Source organism: Alligator mississippiensis, chromosome 4 (assembly GCF_030867095.1).
Source record: "Alligator mississippiensis isolate rAllMis1 chromosome 4, rAllMis1, whole genome shotgun sequence".
NCBI lineage: Eukaryota > Metazoa > Chordata > Crocodylia > Alligatoridae > Alligator > Alligator mississippiensis.
This window is the reverse complement of record NC_081827.1, coordinates 215744212-215765803: the sequence shown is the minus strand read 5'-3', so window position 1 is coordinate 215765803 and position 21592 is coordinate 215744212. Positions and strand designations below refer to the sequence as shown.

General features: G+C 43.6%; 1 protein-coding gene and 1 pseudogene across 1 annotated transcript in view; one reads left to right on the top strand and one right to left on the bottom strand.

Moving 5' to 3' along the window:
• XIRP2 (xin actin binding repeat containing 2) overlaps positions 1-21592 on the top strand; it is a 229078-nt gene that overhangs the window by 124737 nt on the left and 82749 nt on the right. The window contains exon 2 of the mRNA XM_059727316.1: positions 13482-13635. Coding sequence (XP_059583299.1) covers positions 13599-13635 — 37 coding nt within the window. The 5' untranslated portion in view covers positions 13482-13598. The remainder of the gene's footprint in view (positions 1-13481; positions 13636-21592) is intronic.
• LOC132250481 (U5 spliceosomal RNA) lies at positions 10702-10805 on the bottom strand (annotated as a pseudogene).

Sequence of the window (21592 nt, the reverse complement as noted above, 5' to 3'; positions counted from 1 at the left end):
TCAGCTGAAGCAGTAGCCTAGGGTCTAGATGCTCCCCTTGATCCACAAAACAAACTAACATTGTCTACTTTTTGCTAGGAAAATAGGCTCTTCAGGGATTCTATTTTTATGCTCAAGTTTTACTGAAATGTCTGTTCCTAGTTCAATACTGCATCCTGTCTTTGTCCATTAACTCCTTAACACCTCACTGTCTTCAATTCTAAATCAAGGTGGTGTTTCTGATGGTAAGGGTTACATCATCTAGGATCCTAAGATTTTTAAACTTCTTATACCCCTTTATTTAGGAATGCCAGAATATGCCTGATATTCTGTCCTGATATCTGTGATTTCTTCGTTACAATATACACACACAAGAAAATCAATAAATGTTAAACAAGAGTATTTGATCTCTTCAAAGATGTGTTGGCTGGCCAAGATAAGTGACTTCAAGGCTAAGTACAGTCAACCAAAAAAGTCTGAGGCTGAATCAATTCAATTTTCACAGATTAATTTAAACTATGTAGACTGAACTGATAAGCAAATGAACAAACATTCACTTTTGATTCTGGAAATGCAGCCATATGCCTGCAGTGGCTCAGGCCAGAAGCTAAGGGATGATAGAACACTTCTTCTGGCTCTGCTAGAGCAGACAGCTTGGGCCAAGGCTAGCCCACCCACTCTGTGAGGGGGCTGGGGGTTGTAGGGGAGGTGCAAAGCATCCTGGGTTGCTGGGGCACTGGAGGGGATATGAGACAGAAGTTCAATAAACGATTTAGCCTAAATCAGTTAAGTCTGATACTACATCCATCCAGGTTTATCTTAAACTGGTTTCAGCCATTTTGAAAGCAGTTTATTTGAACTGGGCTAGGGACAGAAGTTACACATAAATGGGTTTAAGTGATCAGAAACCAGTTCAAATCTGTAACACAACAGAGTTCAGGGCACAGAAACTGCTTTCAAAATGGCCCAAACTGGTTTAAGATAAACGTGGTTGTATGTAGTATCAGACTGAACTGATTTAGGTCAACGGGCTTATGGAACTTCTGTCCCAGACCCCCCTCCCAGCTCAGTTTAACTCACGGTCCCCCAGCATCCCAGGGCACTTTGCAGTCCTGGGCTGTGCTGTCCACTCCAGTGGGGCAGAGTTGGCCCTGCCCCTCTGCTCCCTAGCTGGAGCACTATCATTGCTCTGGCTGCCTGACAAGGGAGGGGGTTGGGAGAGATCTGGCTCTGGACCCTAGCCAGGGTCTGCCTGTAGGTGGGGAGGAGCCCTTCCCGGGCTTTGCCTCCCAGCCAAGTTCTGACTGGCCCTGTGGAGGCAATCCCTCCTAAGGTTTTCCCTGCTCTCTGCAGGGGAATGGAGAATTGGGGGAGGAAATGGCCAGGCCCCAGCCTGGAACCAGCACACAGAGGCAGAGGAGAAGGAGTGGGGGAGAATGTCCCCATTCCCATCTCCACCTCTACATACCAGACCTGGGCTGTGTAGGGGTTTAAATACCCCGCCCTCGCATCATACTTAGCAGGCCAGCCAGGGCCTGGCCATGTCCCCACTCTTTGCTCTAGCAGAGATGGGAGAAAAGTCTTAGAGGGCTTCTCACCTAGTTTCCTTTTCCTTCAGCAGTGGCTCTAGCATACACCCCTCCCACCCACCCCCTGGCTTCTGGCCTGAGCCACTGCAGGCATGTGGCTGCATTTCCAGAATCAAAAGTGAATGTCTATTCTCCAGGCTTTTTGATTGTCTGTACTTAGCCCTGTTTTGTTACAGATTTGAACTAGTTTCCAGTTTATGTGTAATTTCTGTCCATAGCCCAATAGGTATCCCCTCCATATGGCAAGTGACCATATTTACATAACACAAAACTGAGACAGACAGGAAAAGGCAAAGGATCCAGTGCAAATGAAGTTGGTAAGAAAGCAAGAAGAACATAGGACTCCATCCCACCCCGCCCCCTCACTATTTCAAAGTGGAAAGCTGTCACTTTAGAGACGGCAACATAGAGTAGTAAGTTTTCCTCTGTGACTCATTTAACTTTTTTTCCTAGATCCACCCTCTCTTCTGCAAGTATATCTCTTACTCTTCTTCCCCACCACAGACACATCCTACCAACTAATTCAGTGCCATTCTCAACTGCAAGCAATTCTGTCAACCTAACCCCCAAGTGAAAGGGTTCCTCTACTGCTGACTTTAACTCTGGAGTTTATAGCCATAACCCTCAGCTCTGAAGTGTCACCACTCCAAACACGCACATACATTCCTCCAGACAAATTAGGCTGTTTTACCTAATATGCACTGCTTGGCTGAGAAGCCCTCAGTTCAGAATGCTTCCTCTTTGTGGCTGGAGCTAGAAAAGCAAGAGCAGAGATAACAAGCTCACACAATCTGAAACAACTCCACAGAGTCCTGCATTCTTTGCTCAGTACTTCATCTTTGTCCTTAAGGCTAGGGACAGACATTCAAAAAGCCCGAGCCTGAACTGATTCACTCTTTTCAGGTTAGTCTAAGCTGTACAGCTCAAACTGATTAATAACTGTACAGACACGCTCTGTTAAACCAGGAACTGCAGGCACATGTCGTTCATGGCTCAAGCCAGAAGCCAGGGGATGCTAGAGCGTGCCTGCCAGCCACTGCCAAATGGGAGGGAAGAGAGACGCCCTCCAAGGCTCTCAGCCCTCCCTGCTAGAGTGGAGGGGGCATGGCTAGGCACTAGCCTAGGCTAGCACAACACAGGGGATGGGGAAAAAGTCCTTTCTCTGAAGCAAGGTATTAAACACAGCAATTTGCAAAGCATACAACAGGGAACTACCAAAAATCTTCACCTAAGCTAAGATACAGCCCAGTAAAACACAGCATACACAGCTTAGTCTAACATAAAAATGTAACCAGGAAGACAAGAATTTGTGTTACTAATCCTGGGGGCAGAGTGTCTCCTTACAGCCAGGCATTCAGAAAGGCTTTGTTTACATGTTCTACTTTATAATGTAAATGTAGCTTTCTGCATTCCTTGGTGAAGCTGTTTGCAACTTCTCTTAATCAGCATATGTGATGATTGTCACACATGCTTCTTAGCTCTGGGCTTACACTAGCTTTACTCTCTCCCCAGCTCCCGGACATGCCGCAGAGACTGCAGCCAAAGCCCTGGTGGTTGGGGGCGGGGAGAGGGGAAGGGGACAGAGCGAGCAATTAACTCTGTCCCTGCCTGCTTGCTGCCTGTTTGCAGGCAAGCCATGGACATGTGGCTGGAGCTGGCAAACAGCGGCTGTGGTCCCCAGGGTTTGCCAGTGGATGGGAGGCAGGGAGAGGGGACAGAGGGAGAAATTTGCCACAGGGGCCATGGCAGCCCAGGGTCTGGCCACACCCTGCCCCTGCTCTGGCAAAAGAGGAGAGGGGCCGGCTCTGCTGTGGAGCAGAGAGCCCTTCCCAGCCCAAGAGCATGCTGGGATGCTGGGAGAATCCAATTTATCTTAAACCAGCAAGGGGTCTGGGACAGACATTGCATAAACTGGTTTGAGACAAATCAGTCAAGTCTGATACTACATTCAACCAGGTTTATCTCAAACTGGTTTCAGCATTTTCACACTGGTTTATGTGCACTGAACATCTGTTCTGTTACAAGTTTAAACCAGTTTCTGATCACTTAAACCAGTTTATGTGTAATGCCTGTCCCTAGCCTAAGGAAGCATGTGCAATTTAGTCCTAAACCTCAGTGACCCTAATGAATACCTGCCTGTGTTCCTGTTTCCATATAATCTGGGTCTTTGGCTTCATGTACCACAACAAAAATATTCACTGTCTACCTAAATGTCTCAGTCCAATTTGTGGATTAAAAAGATTTGCACATTTACCCTGTAAGATGCAACTGTCATTTTTATGGCAAACAAAACCAAACAGGCAATACTGTGGGTTCCCTTTCTTATGGGACAGGTAGCAGCCCTGCATTGTTTGGATATGCAGCTGCCACCAAATTCTTAGGAAAGTCTCAATCCTTCAGCTGACACCATTTCAGGAACTAGGCACTCCCTGGCCCCAGTGCAAGCTGAAATATATTGAATGTTATATGTGAACATAAAAGAACATGACTAGCTATATTTACTCTCTGAGGATTTCCTCAGAACTACTTTTACCCTTTCCTTGTATTAGAAGAAAAAAGCAGCAGTAAATTAAGCTGAAAATCAACAAATTTAAAGTTGATAAGCGGAAGTTGTTTTTGCATATCACATAATTAACTTGGCTCTCATTCCCACAAAATTTATTTTGAAGCCAAGTGCTTAACAGGATTTGACTATATGAGCACAGTATGCAGTTTTATTAGATTGGATACAAATAAATTGTAGGGTCCTCCCTACACCAACCACTACTTATTGAAGTTAGGAGGAAGCACCCTGAATCAACATCCACTCCTTAGTATCCATTATGAGATGTCTTGCAGCTTTCTCATACAGATTACTAGTCCAGGACCAGCACTATTTTGATATAGTTTGACATTTTTTAATATCACACATCTGCTTATGCAGCCTTTTCTGTATGTCCTGGATTAACTGGCTGCCATCTATGTCAGAAGTAAAATTTAAAAAAATCTTACCTGCTTAATTCTAATTCATCATTATAATTGAATGTATTTTCCTTTTCAAGCATGCATGCATATGAATAATGTTCATACATATGAAAGTTACATGGCAAAATTATGGCTGTAAGTTACAATCTAGATTGATAACGCAACCTATTAATAGTAATATGAGTCCTCCAAATGAATTCAGTGGATAAGCTTCTACAAAATTATTTCGGCTGACTACTTTGTATTGTACATTTGTGCTGCTTTAGAGTATTAAATGGTATTCCCAGTCTAGATTAAAACTAAATTCAGTACAGTACAAAGTAGAATGAATTATAATGAATCCACCACTCACAGATGGCACCCAAACAAAATGTACATTCTCTCCTTTTATAATGTGGCTTTATTGCATAACTTGCCCAAACTCAATCACTGTCATATTCTCAGAATAAAGATCAGTTTTGCCGATCAGGAATGAACGTAAAATACATCTTGAACCAGGCATTGACCATAATCATTCTCTGCAGAGATCATTAGAACAGCATTTTCTGCTATGTGCTTCTTATGCTTGAATGACACCTTATTAACTAACCAAAAGGAACGTGTATATTTATATAGGCCTATACATACAAAACACCCATTCAGTAAACATGGAACTTCATCATGCCCTTAGACCCTGGGTGAATGCTCAAAGCCAGGCGAAACTAGCTGAATCCCCTGATTTCCACGCTTTGGCCTTCACTGAGCAGGAGCAAATTCATAGATTCATAGATTCATAGATGTTAGGGTCGGAAGGGACCTCAACAGATCATCGAGTCAGACTCCCTGCATAGGCAGGAAAGAGTGCTGGGTCTAGATGAACCCAGCTAGATGCATATCCAACCTCCTCTTGAAGACCCCCAGGGTAGGGGAGAACACCACCTCCCTTGGGAGCCCGTTCCAGACCTTGGCCACTTGAACTGTGAAGAAGTTCTTCCTAATGTCCAGTCTAAATCTGCTCACTGCTAGCTTCTGGCCATTATTTCTTGTAACCCCTGGGGGCGCCTTGGTGAATAAATACTCACCAATTCCCTTCTGTGCCCCCGTGATGAACTTATAGGCAGCCACAAGGTCGCCTCTCAACCTTCTCTTGCGAAGGCTGAAAAGATCCAGGTTCTCTAGTCTCTCCTCGTAGGGCTTGGTTTGCAGGCCCTTAACCATATGAGTGGCCCTTCTCTGGACCCACTTCAGGTTATCCGCATCCCTCTTGAAGTGCGGCGCCCAGAATTGCACGCAGTATTCCAACTGCGGTCTTACCAGCGCCCGATAGAGGGGAAGTATCACCTCTTTGGATCTATTCGTCATGCATCTGCTGATGCACGATAAAGTGCCATTAGCTTTTCTGATGGCTTCGTCACACTGCCAACTCATGTTCATCTTGGAGTCCACTAGGACTCCAAGATCCCTTTCTACTTCCGTGCCACCCAGCAGGTCATTTCCTAGGCAGTAGGTGTGCTGGACATTTTTCCTCCCTAGGTGCAGCACTTTGCATTTCTCCTTGTTGAACTGCATTCTGTTGTTTTCTGCCCACTTGTCCAACCTGTCCAGGTCTGCTTGCAGCTGTTCCCTGCCCTCTGGTGTGTCCACTTCTTCCCATAGCTTTGTGTCATCCGCAAACTTGGACAGAGTACACTTCACTCCCTTGTCCAAGTCACTGATGAACACATTAAAGAGTATCGGTCCAAGGACCGAGCCCTGCAGGACCCCACTGCCCACACCCTTCCAGGTCGAAACCGACCCATCCACCACGACTCTCTGGGTGTGACCCTCTAGCCAATTGGCCACCCACCGAACTGCGTAGTCATCCAAATCACAGCCTCTTAAATTGTTCACCAGTATGGGGTGGGATACCATATCGAAGGCCTTCCTGAAGTCTAAGTATACGACATCCACCCCTACTCCTGTGTCCAGGCGTTTCGTAACCTGGTCATAAAAAGAGACTAGATTAGTCAGGCACAATCTGCCTGCTACGAACCCGTGCTAGTTTCCCCTCAGCATAATTTGTCCTGCCGGGCTCTCACAAATGTGAGCCTTGATAATTTTTTCAAAGACTTTGCCTAGGATGGAGGTGAGACTGACTGGCCTATAGTTGCCCAGGTCCTCCTTCCTCCCCTTCTTGAAAATGGGGACCACATTGGCCCTTTTCCAGTCGTCCAGGACTTGGCCCATGCACCACAACCGTTCAAATATTCCCACCAGTGGCTGTGCAATGACGTCGGCCAGTGCCTTCAGTACCCTCGGATGGAGCTTATCCGGGCCTGCTGACTTAAAGGCATCCAGTTCTTCCAAGTGACTCTGCACCATCTCAGGGTCTACGCTTGGTAGTCTGGCGCCTTGCTGCTGCCTCTCTACAACCCCAGTGAGAGACTTGTCTTGCCTCTCTCTTAGAAACACTGAGGCAAAGAACTCATTGAGGAGTTCAGCCTTGTCCCCCCTGTCCGTCACCAATTGCTTCTGCCCATTTAGTAGGGGTCCTATTCCTCCCTGGGTCTTCCTTTTACTCCCTATATATCTAAAAAAACATTTCTTGTTATCCTTTACTTGGGATGCCATCCTCAGCTCCATGGTAGCTTTGGCCCGTCTAACTGCCTCCCTACAAGCACGAGCAGAGGAGTTATACTCCTCTTTGGTGATCTCTCCCTGTTTCCACTTTTTATGTGCTCCCCTTTTGGCCCGTAGGCTGCCCTGAATTTCTCTGGTCAGCCAAGGAAGCCTCCTGGCCCCTTTCCCTCTTTTTCCTCGCATCGCGATTGTCTCGCTTTGTGCCCAAAGGATCATTTCCTTAAGGCACAGCCACCCTTCTTGGGATCGCATCATTTCAAAACTTCTACTCTGCAGTGCGTCCTTGACTAATCACCTGAGTTCATTGAAATCAGCTTTCCTAAAGTCTAGCACTTTCACCCTACTTGTTACCTTAACCACTTGACGTCTTATGAAGAATTGTATTATTAGGTGATCACTGTCCCCCGATGGCTACCGATCTGTAGGTCCCCTACCATGTCATCCCCCGTTGCCAATATCAGATCCAGTAAGGCATTCCCCCTAGTGGGACCATGTACCTCCTGTGTCAGGTGGAGGTCCTGTACACAGGTTAGAAACCTGCGTGAACAGTGGGACTTTGCTGTCTGCGTCTCCCAGCAGATGTCTGGGTAGTTTAGGTCCCCCATGACTACCGCCTCTTTAGCTTTTATGGTCTCCGAGAGCTGCCTCAGGAGCCCCGAATCTAGTTCTTCCCCTTGGTGTGGGGGTCTGTAGCAGACCCCTACCACCAAATCCCTTTCTCCTTGCCCCCCATGTAACCTAACCCACAATCCTTCTACTTCCTCATCCTTCGATTCCGTCTTGATGAGGGTCGATGTATATTGCTCATTGACATAGAGCAATATGTCAGAATGCTCATTGACATAGAGCAAATGGGTAGAGTGTGCTTCTCATCAGCTCTGCTGTGTTCACCACAAAGACAATGTAGACATGAACTAAAGGTCCAGTCCAAAATCTGACCTTGGCTAGACCCCCACAAAGTTACTCAATACCCACAAAATTCAGGTCCAGGCATTCAACAGTTCACAACATCCAGAAAATCTCCACATGACAGGCATTTTGAAAAATGGAAGCACCTAATTGGATGGACAGATCCAGGATTTAGAGGGTGGGGCTGGGGGCACAGCAGATGCCACTGGCACTGCCCATCAGGCCATGGTGTGGGGGAAGGGTAGGGGAGTTCCCAGGATGTTAGGGATACCCAGGTGAAAGGGAGGGCAGGCAGGGAACAAGTGTTGGGAGGCAGGACCCATGTACTGCTGTCCACACCAGAGCCTGACTACCTGTGCAGCTGCTCCCCACAGTCTCTGGCTAGAACAGAGCATGAAAGGCCCTAAGTTCCCCTCACACCTGGGGCAGTGGCAGTGGTGGCCAAGTTCCTCTTTCCTGTGCCTGCTCCCTGATCACCCTGATCAGGTGTCCCCCACTAGCCCAAGGGCTTCAGTTGTGGGGAGCAGCTATGCTGGCTGCCGGGCTCTGCTAGCAATAGCAAAAGTAGTAGACAGCTCCCTTTTTCTGTGCTTGCTCCTTGCCTGGTGCTCCTCAATGTCCCGCACTGCCTGGGAACAGAGGCAGGAAAGGGGAACCTGGTGGCTGCTGCTTCTGTCCCCAGTTGATCCTGGCTTCCTGCACAGCCCCTAGCTGGTACAGGACAGGAGCAGCTCTGGGTGTCCCCCTCCCATCAGTCAGGGATAGTGGCAGGTGAGTTCACTCAGAGGCATAGTAAGCAGGGTCTGCACCTTGGGCAAACACTGCATGGAGTGTATTGGGAGGAAAGGTGCTATGTAGAATCAGAGGGGAAAGGGATCGTACATATTCTGGAACCTAAAACACAATGCCTGCTACTGCTGCTATTGCTGAAGCATCCTCTGCCAGACCTGGTTGTTGCTCTTACAGCAGCAGCATAGTATGCATGTATCCAGCAGCTTCTGCAACAGCAATGCTGTGGGCTGCTGCTTCTGCCAGGGTGTGGACTATACAGGGGTGAAGGAATAATTCTGGCACCCCAACTAAGTTGGTGCCCAGGTCTGGTGCCCCATTCATGCTTCCCACACCTCTTCCCTGCCCTCACTCCCCTCCACCAGCCCAGGGCTCTAGCCATACCTTGCCCCAGCTCCTTGCAATAGTCTATTCCCATTACCGGCCAGGACTCTTCAAGGGACCCAGGCATCTGGAGCCATGAAGACCTGGAGAGCTGGATCTGGTACAGTGCAAGGCGGGATGCAAAGGGTGGGGGTGAGGGGTGACCACACTACTGCAGCCCCTTGAATGCACCCCTGACACCCAATATATTGATCTTTTATAAAAATCTGGAACTTATCTGGGTCTCTATATGGCAGCTAAACTGTTTGGAAAATCTGACCTCAATTGTGGGTCCTCAGCTGCTATGAAAATCTGACCTGGCTCACAGGAGCAAGTCTTTTAAAGCAAGTAATATCAATAGTGATCTCTTAGGGCACTCTACATGTGTGCTTTAATATGCATTAGCCTCTTTTAATACATATTAAAGTGTCACAGAAAAATGTGCACTTTCACTAATGATCATTAAATCGGCTAATACACCTGTTTCTAATACCTCTGAATGGAGGTACCTGAATTTAATGTGCATTACCAAAAGCACATTAAAGAATGTGTAGATATGCCCTTAAAGCACAATAAATAATTACAGCTGCATGCACTTGTCATTTGGTTGCCTGGAAATCTTGCTCAGTGACTATTAGTTTTCATATGCTTTAAGTATAAAATGTATATAAGATATTTCTTTATATATTAATTCATTGGATAATTATATAATTATATGTATCCCCTACTTCTCATTTACTTTTCCCTCAGTTTTTTTGTGTTTTATAGATTGCTTCCATAGCAAATATTTTGTTTTGAGGTCATGATGCCAGTATGAGAGGGTCACTGCATTAGCTCTGCTTCTAGAATACAGGTTTTTTTACTCCAAAATGTTTTTTCAACAGATTTTAAGTCTTCCCATTACCTAGATGTTGAACTATACTATTACTCTTCTCTCCTGCAGTTTGATTCATGTTGAAGATTTAAAATAATCTCATCACTGATTTACTTGAATATATAAAGTCAAATTATGCCTGTCTGATTTTAAATGCTAATTTGTCTTTCTACCCTTGGCCTTACCAGCTTGTTTTTGTTCAAAAACATGTCTTATTTAGCATTTTAGATAAGCTCCTATGATTCTAGGATTCCAGAATAACCTTATATTTGTTAAAGTAAAGACTAACAGAGCTCAAAAACAAAAACAAACAAAAGTTTATTTGCAAGGCAGTATCTTAATCTCAAATGAAACACCAGTTTAAAATGTGTTAATGCAGATTAGTTTTAAAAGGTTTAGCCATTAGGGATATTCCACCGCCAGGAAAAGGGTCCATTCAAACTAGTTGTAATATTTTAATAGTATTCTTCTTCCAGTTACAATTTCTTTAAAAGTGAATTTAGTCTGCTACTAATAAAGATAACAGTGAAATACATTAGGGCCCTATTTAGAAAAATGAAAGTCTTTAGAAAATTACAAGACTTGATTCTTTGCTTGAAACATGTTTAGTATTTTCTTTCCAGTTATGAGGGGAAAAACTATACAAATAAACAGCATGCAGAAAGTAGTAAACTGTTCTTCTCCATGGAAATCTTTAGTAAAAGGCAAAAGATTTATGTGATCTGAAGAAAAAACAGTATCACTAAATCTAATCAGGGAATGAACTTCAGGTTTTCAGATCAATCAAATCCAGTGTTTTTAGGTGCAAAAGTGAATCAAACTACAATGGTGGAAAAGTTTTTTATTTTCATTTACCTAAAATGATAGCAGGTGCACAAATGGAGGCCAGGTATGAAAATCAGACACAACAGCTCTTGAATTATACCTTGCAATATATGATTTCTCTCTAGATACCTATATATATATTTTTTTTTGGGGGGGGGGGGGAGGAGTGTTTATTTTTCCCCTACAATTTATCATTCAGTGCACTCCTACAGTAAGCACCATTGGATAATAAAGTAATACTACAGGTAATAGAATGCTATAATTAAAGTAAGCAATACTTCACATCACTGAAAAAATGTCAAATAATTCTTGATTCAGTTGATAACCTCTTAAAACAGCAGGGCACAGCAAGTAGGCAGCAGGGCACAGTGAGTGGGCACCTAGCCAGGGCCCCCCCCCCAGGGAAGAGCTGGTGCTGCTGGCAGCCAGCAGTGTCATGGCCTACCACACCTTGCGGTGGGGGTTGGGGCTGTGGCTGTGGAGCTGGCACAGCAGGCGCTGGCCCAGGCTCCCTGAGCTGCTGATGGAGGGTGTAGCTGTGGAGCTCGGTGGGATGGGCAGTTGGAGTCCCAAGGGTCCCTCCTGCAGTGTCATGTCACCGTGGGTCAGTTGCTGCATAAAGAGCATGGTCTTGCTGGCACTCCCCAACTGATGATTGTGGTTGATGATCATAATCCACTGTGTCCGCAAGGCCTTGAACTTTATATGGCACTGCCGTGCTGACCGGTAGTGCCTGTGCTCATGCATCCTGCCTGACAGCTCCTCATAGACATGGACATTAGAGCACTCGCCCCACTCAAACTGGTGCCTCTCTCCACAGCACCATGAGGTCACCAGTCACCTCCTGTGACCAGCTGGGGTCCCAAGTAGCAGGAAGGGGTGTGGGCGTGGATGATGACAAGGTCGATGGGGATCCCATGCTGGCTCTCTGGGCTTCCACATGGCTGTCCTTGTGCTGCTGGGCCTGAGAAGGTGCCTGCAGCCCCCAGCACAGGGGCACGGCATGTGACTGGCAGCCATGCAGCAGAGACAATGCCCCACAGCACCTGCAGACTCTGGGCAGGCTGCTGGGGGTGGGCTGCAGACAGGTGGAATTGGCCCTGCCAGCCAGAAGCTGCCTGCAGCTGGACCTGGGGCCTGGCAGGACTGGCAGGCCACTGCAGCAACCTGCAGCAGCCTGCAGCAGCCTACAAACCTGGATGGCATGGGCCTGGCAGCTGTGTCCTGCAATGCCAGGCAGCAGCACCGGGGTACAGGCTAGCCTGTGACCTGCCCAGGGGAACACAGGGCCTGAAGTCTCCTCAGAATGCCAAGTGGTGTGCCCTAGGGCTCAAAATATCTGCAGACTTTTAAAGGCTTGAGGCAGCCCAGCCCTGGGGCAGGAGAGGCTCCCAACCTGGAGCCCTGGGGCTAGCCTCAGGCCAGCCCCCTAGTGGCAGGGGTAACCTGGGAGCAAATTCACTCCCAGGTCACATGTACATGTACAGAACTGCAGAGCAACTAATCATGAGTAAATTTGCTATCTGCATTTGCAGGTAGGAAATTTACTCATGATTCCAGTCATTTACTGCACAGTAAGTTTGCACATGTGTAGATGTGTGTGCTTACTGCACAGTAAACTACATTACTGCCCAGTGAAGCATCTCATGTATACACACCCAGTAAATATCACAACTTGTTTGCTAGGTCTCGGCTTCTGAGTTGTTTAGAAAATGTACCCTCTTGCATTCGGACTAGCAGAATGCTCTCAGTTCATGGAGGATCTTTGAATCATTCCTTTGAAATTTAAAGCAGTTTTTTACTACTGAACCTGTAATGTTTCACTTAATTTAAAAGCTTTGTCTGGGACTTTGTATCCAGTGCATCCAGGGTATTGTGCTAGCTTGCACTAATAATATTTCAAGTGGGAGAGCAAGGTGAAGAACAAGAGCAAGAGCACTTCCAATTGCCCATTTAGAGACACTGTAGTTTTGCTTCAGAACTATTTTCCCATTTTATTTCTCAGTACTGTAGATGTTTAGTGTGTGACGATTCCTGTGTGGACTGGCTGGCTAGAACAATTGTCCATTGTTGTGATTATCAAAATCCCGTTGAAGTACTGTAACAGAATTAACATTACATTAAAATCAACCTGTTGAATAATAAATATCCGGTGTACATTTGGTCTCCAGTCCATTTTTCACTGTTGATGCATGTTGGTATATACCAGTTAATTAAATTAATGAAATTCCCTCTGTCAATTTTTCTTTGTACAAATATACTGCTTCCTACAGCAGCTGGTGTCTTTTATTGTGATCCTTAGTACCAGTTCTCTTTTCTTGGGGAAAAAACCCCCCACAAAAGAAATGCCAAATGAGAACTGAATACTATTGTCAGACATCACTGTCAGTCGAACTGTAAACTAAGCAACAGACATGCATTTGTAACTCTCTGTAAACTTATAGAGATATACCCTGCAGCATATTGAAGAACATCATTCATGTAATAGAAACCCCTTGTTCCCCGGCCTGCTCACACTCTCCTCCCCCAGAAAACCACATCTGTTTCCTTCTGATAGCTTTTAACACCATCCCCTTAATGTTTTCTAACAGGAAGTAGAAACTGAGCGAAGTTTACATTCACCAACATTTAAGAATCAGCCTGGGAGCCATTCCATCGTTTCTGTGAAGGAGTCAAATGTGAGAGGTGGGAAAACAGTTTTTGGCAAGATGTCATCTGAAAACGGTCAGAACAAGAACTTTGAAGGTTAGCATAACACTTTAATCTTATTTCTTGCTTTAGTACTGGGTACAGAACAACTAAGATATCAAAGAATGTAAAAGTCTGTGTGTTTTCAAATAGAAGAGCAAAACTGATGATAAAATTCATTTTTAAGAAAGCAACATAGGATGCAGAAATACATAGATTTATTTGGCATCTCCCTGTTCTTCAAGTTCTGGTTTTATATTGAATTGTGTGCAACAAGGGATATGGGTACTACTGGAAAAAACGATAGCTCTAAACACTTAAGTATCTGGAAATTTTCCCCCCAAAGATGATGCTGTTAACATGAGATAAAACAGTGCATTTATTTTTTTCATAAAAAAGAAATAGTCTTTTTTTTTTAGAACAACAGACTTGGTTATCAAAGTAACAGAGGGGAGTCAGAGCTATGTAAGAAAGGCTGCCAAAATAAAAAACTAAGGCTTATCAACTGTAAAAGAAGCTTCCCAAAATTTTTATTTTAGATTATTACCCTAAATATGTTTAATGGTTTTAGGATAAATACAACAGAAAAGTATCACATATTTTGAAAATGTATATAATTTACATTATAACCTGCCTGACATCTGACTTCCCAGGTATCTCTCCACTATTCATCCCCCTTCTCTCTCTCCCCCTACCCTCCTCCAGCCTGTCTCTCACCCATTGACTCCTCAATCTACATTTTCACTGACTACCTGTCTTGTATGCATACCAGCCCAGCCTCTAGCTTCTTTACTTTTCATTCCATCCAGGAAGAGCGCACACCAACTGCTGAAACTTCCTCAGCCTGACGGAGGGTTTTTGAACCCAAAAGCTTGCTTAATAATTGTTTTCCAACTATTTAAGTTGGTCTAATAAAAGATATCAGATTCATGCAAAGAACCTTGTCTGCCTATAATTTTAATGTTTTTCTAATGTCATTACAATGTAAATAGCCGAGTGCTTGAAACCCCATTGTTCCAATAATTCTGGAAAAGGTTCCACAAAATGCAAATATTTATTAAAAATACAGACATCACTCATCATTTTTTAAGAGGCAATAACTTGGCTTTTATAGTTTGGTATAGGAGTATAGTTGGAATTATCAGGGCATTGTTGAAAGTAACAATGACAATAATAAAGCTCCAGGACATTTGTGTGGGTGTGTGTAAATTGCACACACTAGCAGGGCTGTAGTCGTTGAGCTTGAAAATAAAGCAGCAATATCTTTACCGCTGCTTAGAATATTATATATCCAGTATGGAAGGAACTAATTCAGCAGGATGCCCAGGAATCAAAATCTGACCTCTGTTACACCCAATTCAGTCATAACCTGTCAATTGAATATTGAATATCAGGAGTGAATCAGCAGGTAGTTGAGGAAAGAGGCTAGTGTGTAAGAATTTGAGATCTGGTAAATTAAGGGAAAGTTCTGATTCAGAAAATGACTTTAATAAGCTCAACCTAGCTTCTTGATTTTCACATGGTATCATGGTAATACCCCATAGTTTGGCCCAGTTTCTGGGTCTGAAGGAGGCCTTGAGTTGCCGTGACTTGTGGATCATGACTTCAATACAGGAAATCTGCACCAGTGTTATTAGTTCTTTACTGTCCTGACCATAAAATACATCTGCACAATTTAAAAATAAAGATGGGCCTAAGGCTGAGGTTCCCATTTTCATTCAGGCTCTTCTCAAATTCTGTGAAGTTCAAACTCACATTCTGATTCAGGTTCACTATGGAGACAAACCCCAGCTGGGAAATTTGGATTTAGGTTCAAAATATTACAAATTTGCTGATAGAAGTCAAATCCAGAGAAGACTATATATGACTCTTTCTTGCATGAGAAAATGCATTCTTTGGCACAACTGCATTCTAGCTCTCCCCAAGGTAGTCAAACCTTGAATAGATTATGAGAGATTTAATATTACTATCATTACAATTTTCTATCATTTCCCTAGATCCACAGTTAACTCTTTGACTTGAGCTTACTCTTACTTATACTGATGTAACTCTAGAGGACAGAAATTTGATCTCACATCAATATTAAATCAGAAGTTAACTTCAGGGGAATCAGTGAAAGTATATTGTTTAAAACTGGTTTAAGTGAGAGTAGATTCCAGTTCACTTCAGAAATTTCTATTTAGGTGTAAGTATTCACTCTGGCTACAACACAGTTTTCAAATCTAAAATGATTTTGGTTCTTTGCCTGGTTTTCCAGGTGATATGCAAAGGGAATTTTTTATCCACAGTAACACATTTGGAAGGTTCTCAACAAACAGTCTATAAAAGGCCTTTAGTTGATTGTTGCCTGAAAATTTAAAAAATTTTTTGAATCTAAGATATTCAGCTTTGCCTTGATTTGTAACCCCTACATGCACTATGTTGCATCACTCCAGGGATCATGGAGAAGGCCTATAAGGAGACAGTGCTGTTACTTAATATATTGCATGGGCTTGCAATGTATTTATAATCTTTTTCATTGTAAAATTAACAGAGCACTTGACTTCTTACACACAAGGTTCTGTGCTGTAGCAGGCTTCTTCAATTAACATTATCTAAAATAGTAACTGTTGAAGTTTATACTGGGATTCGAGTTGGTAATCTGAATAAACATGAATACTCTGGGACCTAAGAAAAGATCTTTAAGGGAATAAAGGAATGAAGGTTCCTCCTGTATTTATTGATGGGGCATTCAGAATATTATGTATAATCCAAAATAATTGTAATGTTTTCTTTTGAAGGTTCCCTTCAAGTGGTCTTTATCCAAACTCAGATTATAGGTGTATTGACAGATCATGTTAGAGAACTAGATCCGTTCTGAACTAGATAACATCCTCTAAAAGTCAAATCATGACATGGCAAGTTATACTTTAGTATAAACTAATAGAAACAACAATGTTACAAAGGTCGATCACACAGTTAATGGATAAAGACCACAGGTTAAGATGCAGTATAGAAACTGCTTCTGAAAATCCAGCAGTTAATATAAATGGTTTAATCTGCTGCAGTGATACACAACTAACAAAGTTATTTGATTGGTATGGCAATCTTAAAGTGAAATTATATATCTTGCCCAAGTGAAGATGAATGATAAGCATACATATGCAGTAACCTGCTTTATTATTGTTGATTGACTCTAGACCATATAATTGCTCAAGAAAGGATAGATATGTGGGCACTAAAGAACATAAACATTCAGATCTTGTAATGTTCCTTCACCATACAATGCTTGTTTTTTTAAATCTTGTTTTCTTAGTTAAAGTAGTAGACAAAGCTTGTTAGCCCTTCCTTCCTTAGGTTTTAAAGTTAGCTGTTATAGTCAATTTTTATTAATAGTTTGGGACTGCTATTTCCAAATGATTATCTAAGGCTAGGGACAGACATTATACATAGACTAGTTTAAGTGATCAGAAACTGGTTAAAATCGGTAACAGAATAGATGTTCAGTGCACATAAACCAATTTGAAAATGTCTGAAACCAGTTTGAGATAAACCTGGTTGAATGTAGTATCAGACTTGGGTCAAACCAGTTTAGGCAGTGTCTGGCCCTGACTCCTTGCTGGTTTAAATTAAGCCAGACTTCCACAGCATCCCAGCATGCTCTCTGGGCTGCGCTGGGCAGGGCTCTCTGCTCCACATCAGAGCTGGCCCCTCCCCTCTGCTCCCTGGCTGGAGCTCCGGCAGAGACTGTAGGCACAGCAGGGTCTGCCTGGCTTCTCCCTGCCCTATATCCACCTTGCTGCTCAAGCATGAATCCTCCCCCTGACCCCATCTGCCACAGCATGGACCCCAGCCTCATGGTAGCTAATGCCAAGAGGTGTCTGTGTGTGTCTCTCTCCAATTTCACTGGGACAGGCAAATAGAACAGTGACCACTTAAGGCTTTTTGGAGCTAATTAGCAGGTCAGCTGGTAAGCTGTTTAAGAAGAGTTTGAACTAATTGAGAGAGGTTATTGTTTTCCTCATGGGGTGATAAACACTATTATCAGCCCCCTGCTGGGTTGCTTGCCTGTCAGTTTGCTGCAGACAGTATAAAGAAGCAGAGAGGGAGATTGAAAAGCTCCATAACATCAACAGATGCATGCATTGCACACCTCCCCTTGCCTCAGAGTGCTAGCAGGGTTCTGGGGTCTGGCAACACTCCTGCCCCTTGAGCAGCCAGCAGGGAAAAGCCTGGGATGGTGCAGCCAGACCTCCCTAATCAAAGGTCCTGCCTGGGCCTGGCCACACACCCCTCAGCTCAGAATTGTACAAGTGAAGGGAGGGCTGCTCTAGTGCCCCCTGGCTTCTAGCCTGAACCACTTCAGGCATGTGCCTGAATTTACTCAGTCTAGAGAGAATGTCTGTCTGGTTACAAACTAGCTTAGCCTAGCCAGGTTAAACTAACATTCAAAGATTGAATCAGTTCGGGCTAAGGCTTTTGAATGACTGTCCCTAGCCTAAAAGGCAGGGATAGTCTGCTTCTGTAATCCACACTTTTTCAGTTGTTTTCAGAAAACAAGTTTATATATTCTCTAGGTATTTATTTTGATAAATAAAAAGATGCCTGTAACTGACTCTGTCAGTGCTACAGCAACACTACATCCCCAAGCAATATGTCAAATGAAATTTAAAAAGGAATAAATAGCTGCCAGCCAGCTACAAACATCTCCTACCTCTATCATTATGGGAACATACCCTCAAACTCTTGCATGAACCCTGTCAAATACACACCATGCCTGGGAGCTGTCTTTGGTATATTTTGGACCAGGTATGAATGCTTCCTCAGCCCTGAACGTATCCAGGGTCAGGTTTTCTTTTTACTTTTTGGTGGACAACTATATGTACTAGATAATGATTTTGGTTCTTTTCCATTACTACAGCTTGTTCCTGGGAAATTTTTCTGCTCCCAAACACCTATGCTAAAGCTCTCACTGGTGAAAATACTTAACTATTGTGAAACTGGGCTGAATGTATCCCATCTTTAAGTATATTTTCCCATTGAAAATCAACCATCTGGGGGCCACCTTCACTTACAGATGGTATCTTTTCAGGAATGCTGAAGCATTTAACCTAGTGTCACTCTGGACAACTACCTACATTATTCTAATGTGGGTGGATGGAGAACAAAGTGCCTTAAATGTCAGCAGAAATAAAATTAGCTTCAATGTCTGTACTAAAAAAGGGAGCTTCAAGAGGTATTAAGTGTTCTGAGGTTGCAATAACGCCTTCTTTTCTCTTAGCCACTTTCCGTGGTAGGGGGGCAGTTCAAAGCAGAAAGCGGATGAGATGAATTTTTGACAATGACCACTTGCCAAATTATTAGTTGTTCTATCAGAAATTTCAGGCAGGCCATATCCGTCTATTGCTATAATTAACATATTCCCTAATTCCCTATCTTTTTATATCAATTTGATTCTCCAAAATACAGGAAACAATGTGAGTTGGTGAAGGAGTTGGTGAGTAGGAGATTTGCCATTGGCTTGCTCTGCAAGTTCCCTAACTTGCTCTGCAAGTCCTGCTCTTCCCTTCAATTTTCTTATCAGCAATTTATGTATAAACTAGCAAATTGCCCGGCAAGCATGATGGGGTGGGGGGCAGACAGGGACAGAGGCCTGCATCCCCCCCTCACTGCCTTGGGTCAGGGTCTGGCTTCCACACTCCCCCCTCCTCAGGTCTGGGCTCACTCACTCCCTTACCCACCGCTTTGGGCCCAGGCTCATTTCCCCCACCACCACCACTTTGGGTTCAGGCCCTCTCCCCACTCCCCACTGTTATTTTGGGTCTGGTTCCCCCCACACACTTCTTTGTGTGTAGGCCTGTGCACCCCCCCACACACACCCACTGCCATTCAACCCCACACTGCTGCCTCTCAGGAATGGGGGGAGGGGAGCTTGCACATGGCCAGCAGCAGGCAGTGGGCATTAACAGCATGGCAGCAGGCAGCCATGGCATGGTGGTGAGTGGCAGCAGTACACTGCCACTGGTAACCCCTCCCTTCCCCTTCCAACTCTCCTCTCTCCCTCCCTTCCTCCCCTCTCCCCTGCTGCCTACCCCTCCCTGCTGGCTATTGTTTGTGAGGATCCCGCTCCAGCCCCTGGCTCCAAGAAGCTCCGTCCCCTCAGTCCCTGTGGTCATGGTGGTATTCCGCTGCATGGCGGGGCAAGGCCAGCGCTGTGCTGCCAGCACCCCACACCACTGCTGTCTCCAAGGAGGAGGGCTGGGGGGGAGGGGGCAAGGCCAGCAGCACTCCATTCCCTCCTTCATGGCTGCACTCTGATCACCACCATCCCCCTCTGCCTCCAAAAAGCAGGGCCAGGGGGTGGGTGAGGCCAGCATTGCTGGCCCCCCCATTCTGATCCCTCAGTCCCAGCTATCATGGCGCCACTCTGCCGCGTGTCTCTGTCTGTGCAGAGCACTTTGATTGGCTGCTGAGACAACCAATCAGAGTGCAAATAAAGCATTATGGACAGACAGACAGACAGACTAAGGCTTTTATAATATTAGAATACTTCTATTTGAGTACTTAATACTGGTATTGTAGAGTTATATTAATACTGCTTGTTTCTGCAAACAATGAGAACCAGTTCAGGAATGAAAAAGGAATTTCACCATAAACCTTGTAATTTCTATGGAAAAGATGGAAAAAAACTCATATTAGCTGGTCATTTGACTGGTTCTCTTTATCCACCTCAATGAAATCTTCAGTGGTGTGATCAATTTCAGTCAATATCCCTTAATATAACTCATTATATATATAGTGCTTAAGTAAAAGTTACATCTTGAAGCATTATGAATAAAGAAGAAAAGGAACAATATCTGATACTTGTTTGAATTTGATCCCATGTGCTCGTCAACCAACTGTTATAGTCACTGAGTCAGAGCAGATTCCAAAACTGCATTTGGAGACATACTGGAATCTCTGGATGAGGGAAGTTTACTATTCTGAGAAATATGCTGTTAAAGGGCTACTCGTGTTTTCTAACAAAGCAGCTCATAATTCTATAACCTTAGGATGCTGTAAGAGGCTCCCTCACATTTAGAATGGTTAGGCTGTTAAACCAGCATGGTCATAGTTAAATTGCAATACAGAATTTTAAGTAAAATTACATCATATGACAATATAAAAGATGAGAAAGATCCCGATAAAATAAATTTTTTTCTTAGGTCTCAAACAAAATTGAACATTTAAATCATATTGTTAAAGTGTTTTTGACAATTGTATTGTACACCTATGTTTCAGAAATGTATTAACCAGGCATTATGACATAAGTCTGAAGCAATATTTTTCTGGTTAAAAAAGACATTTTTTGTTTTAATATTCCAAAAGAATCTATTTATCTAGTTGGATGGGTTTATTTCATATTATAGCTAAGAAAAATATGATGAATTTTTTATGTCATCTATTAGGTGTCTTCAGTCACTTCAGGATTTTACCCCTAATACATACTATAAGATTTTTTTTCTCATTTAATCATGTAAACATTCTTGCCAATTATCATGGTTAAAGCCATAATATTTATTAAACCCATTTGACATTAAACCAATTTTCCTCAGAAGTTTCAAACACAGATTAATTATCTACAGGGACCAGAAGTTTGGTTTCTGGCGGTCCAAAGGGTTTTAGCAATGAAGACTTCATATAGATAGCACTCAGACATCAGATGCTCCTTGTATAAACTATTAGGATACTGTTCAGATGCAAAAGCTATTAAATCTTTAGAAGGGTAGTTAATCAGATTATCAGGTATTAAACCTTTTATACATCAAAACCAAAAATTTAAGCACAGTTCTACATTGTACTCAATTTAGGATAAATAAATAATCCTCTTAATTGCGTTACATAATGCAGGTGCCCAATCTTTTTTGTATCTGTTGCTTATTTTGTTAATAAATTCTGGTTTGGAGGATAAACCATTTAAGTTTTTAGGAGCTCTTTGGCTCTGCTGTCTACTTTGTTATTTAACTGCATTCCATTTAGCTGCATGCTTGGCAAA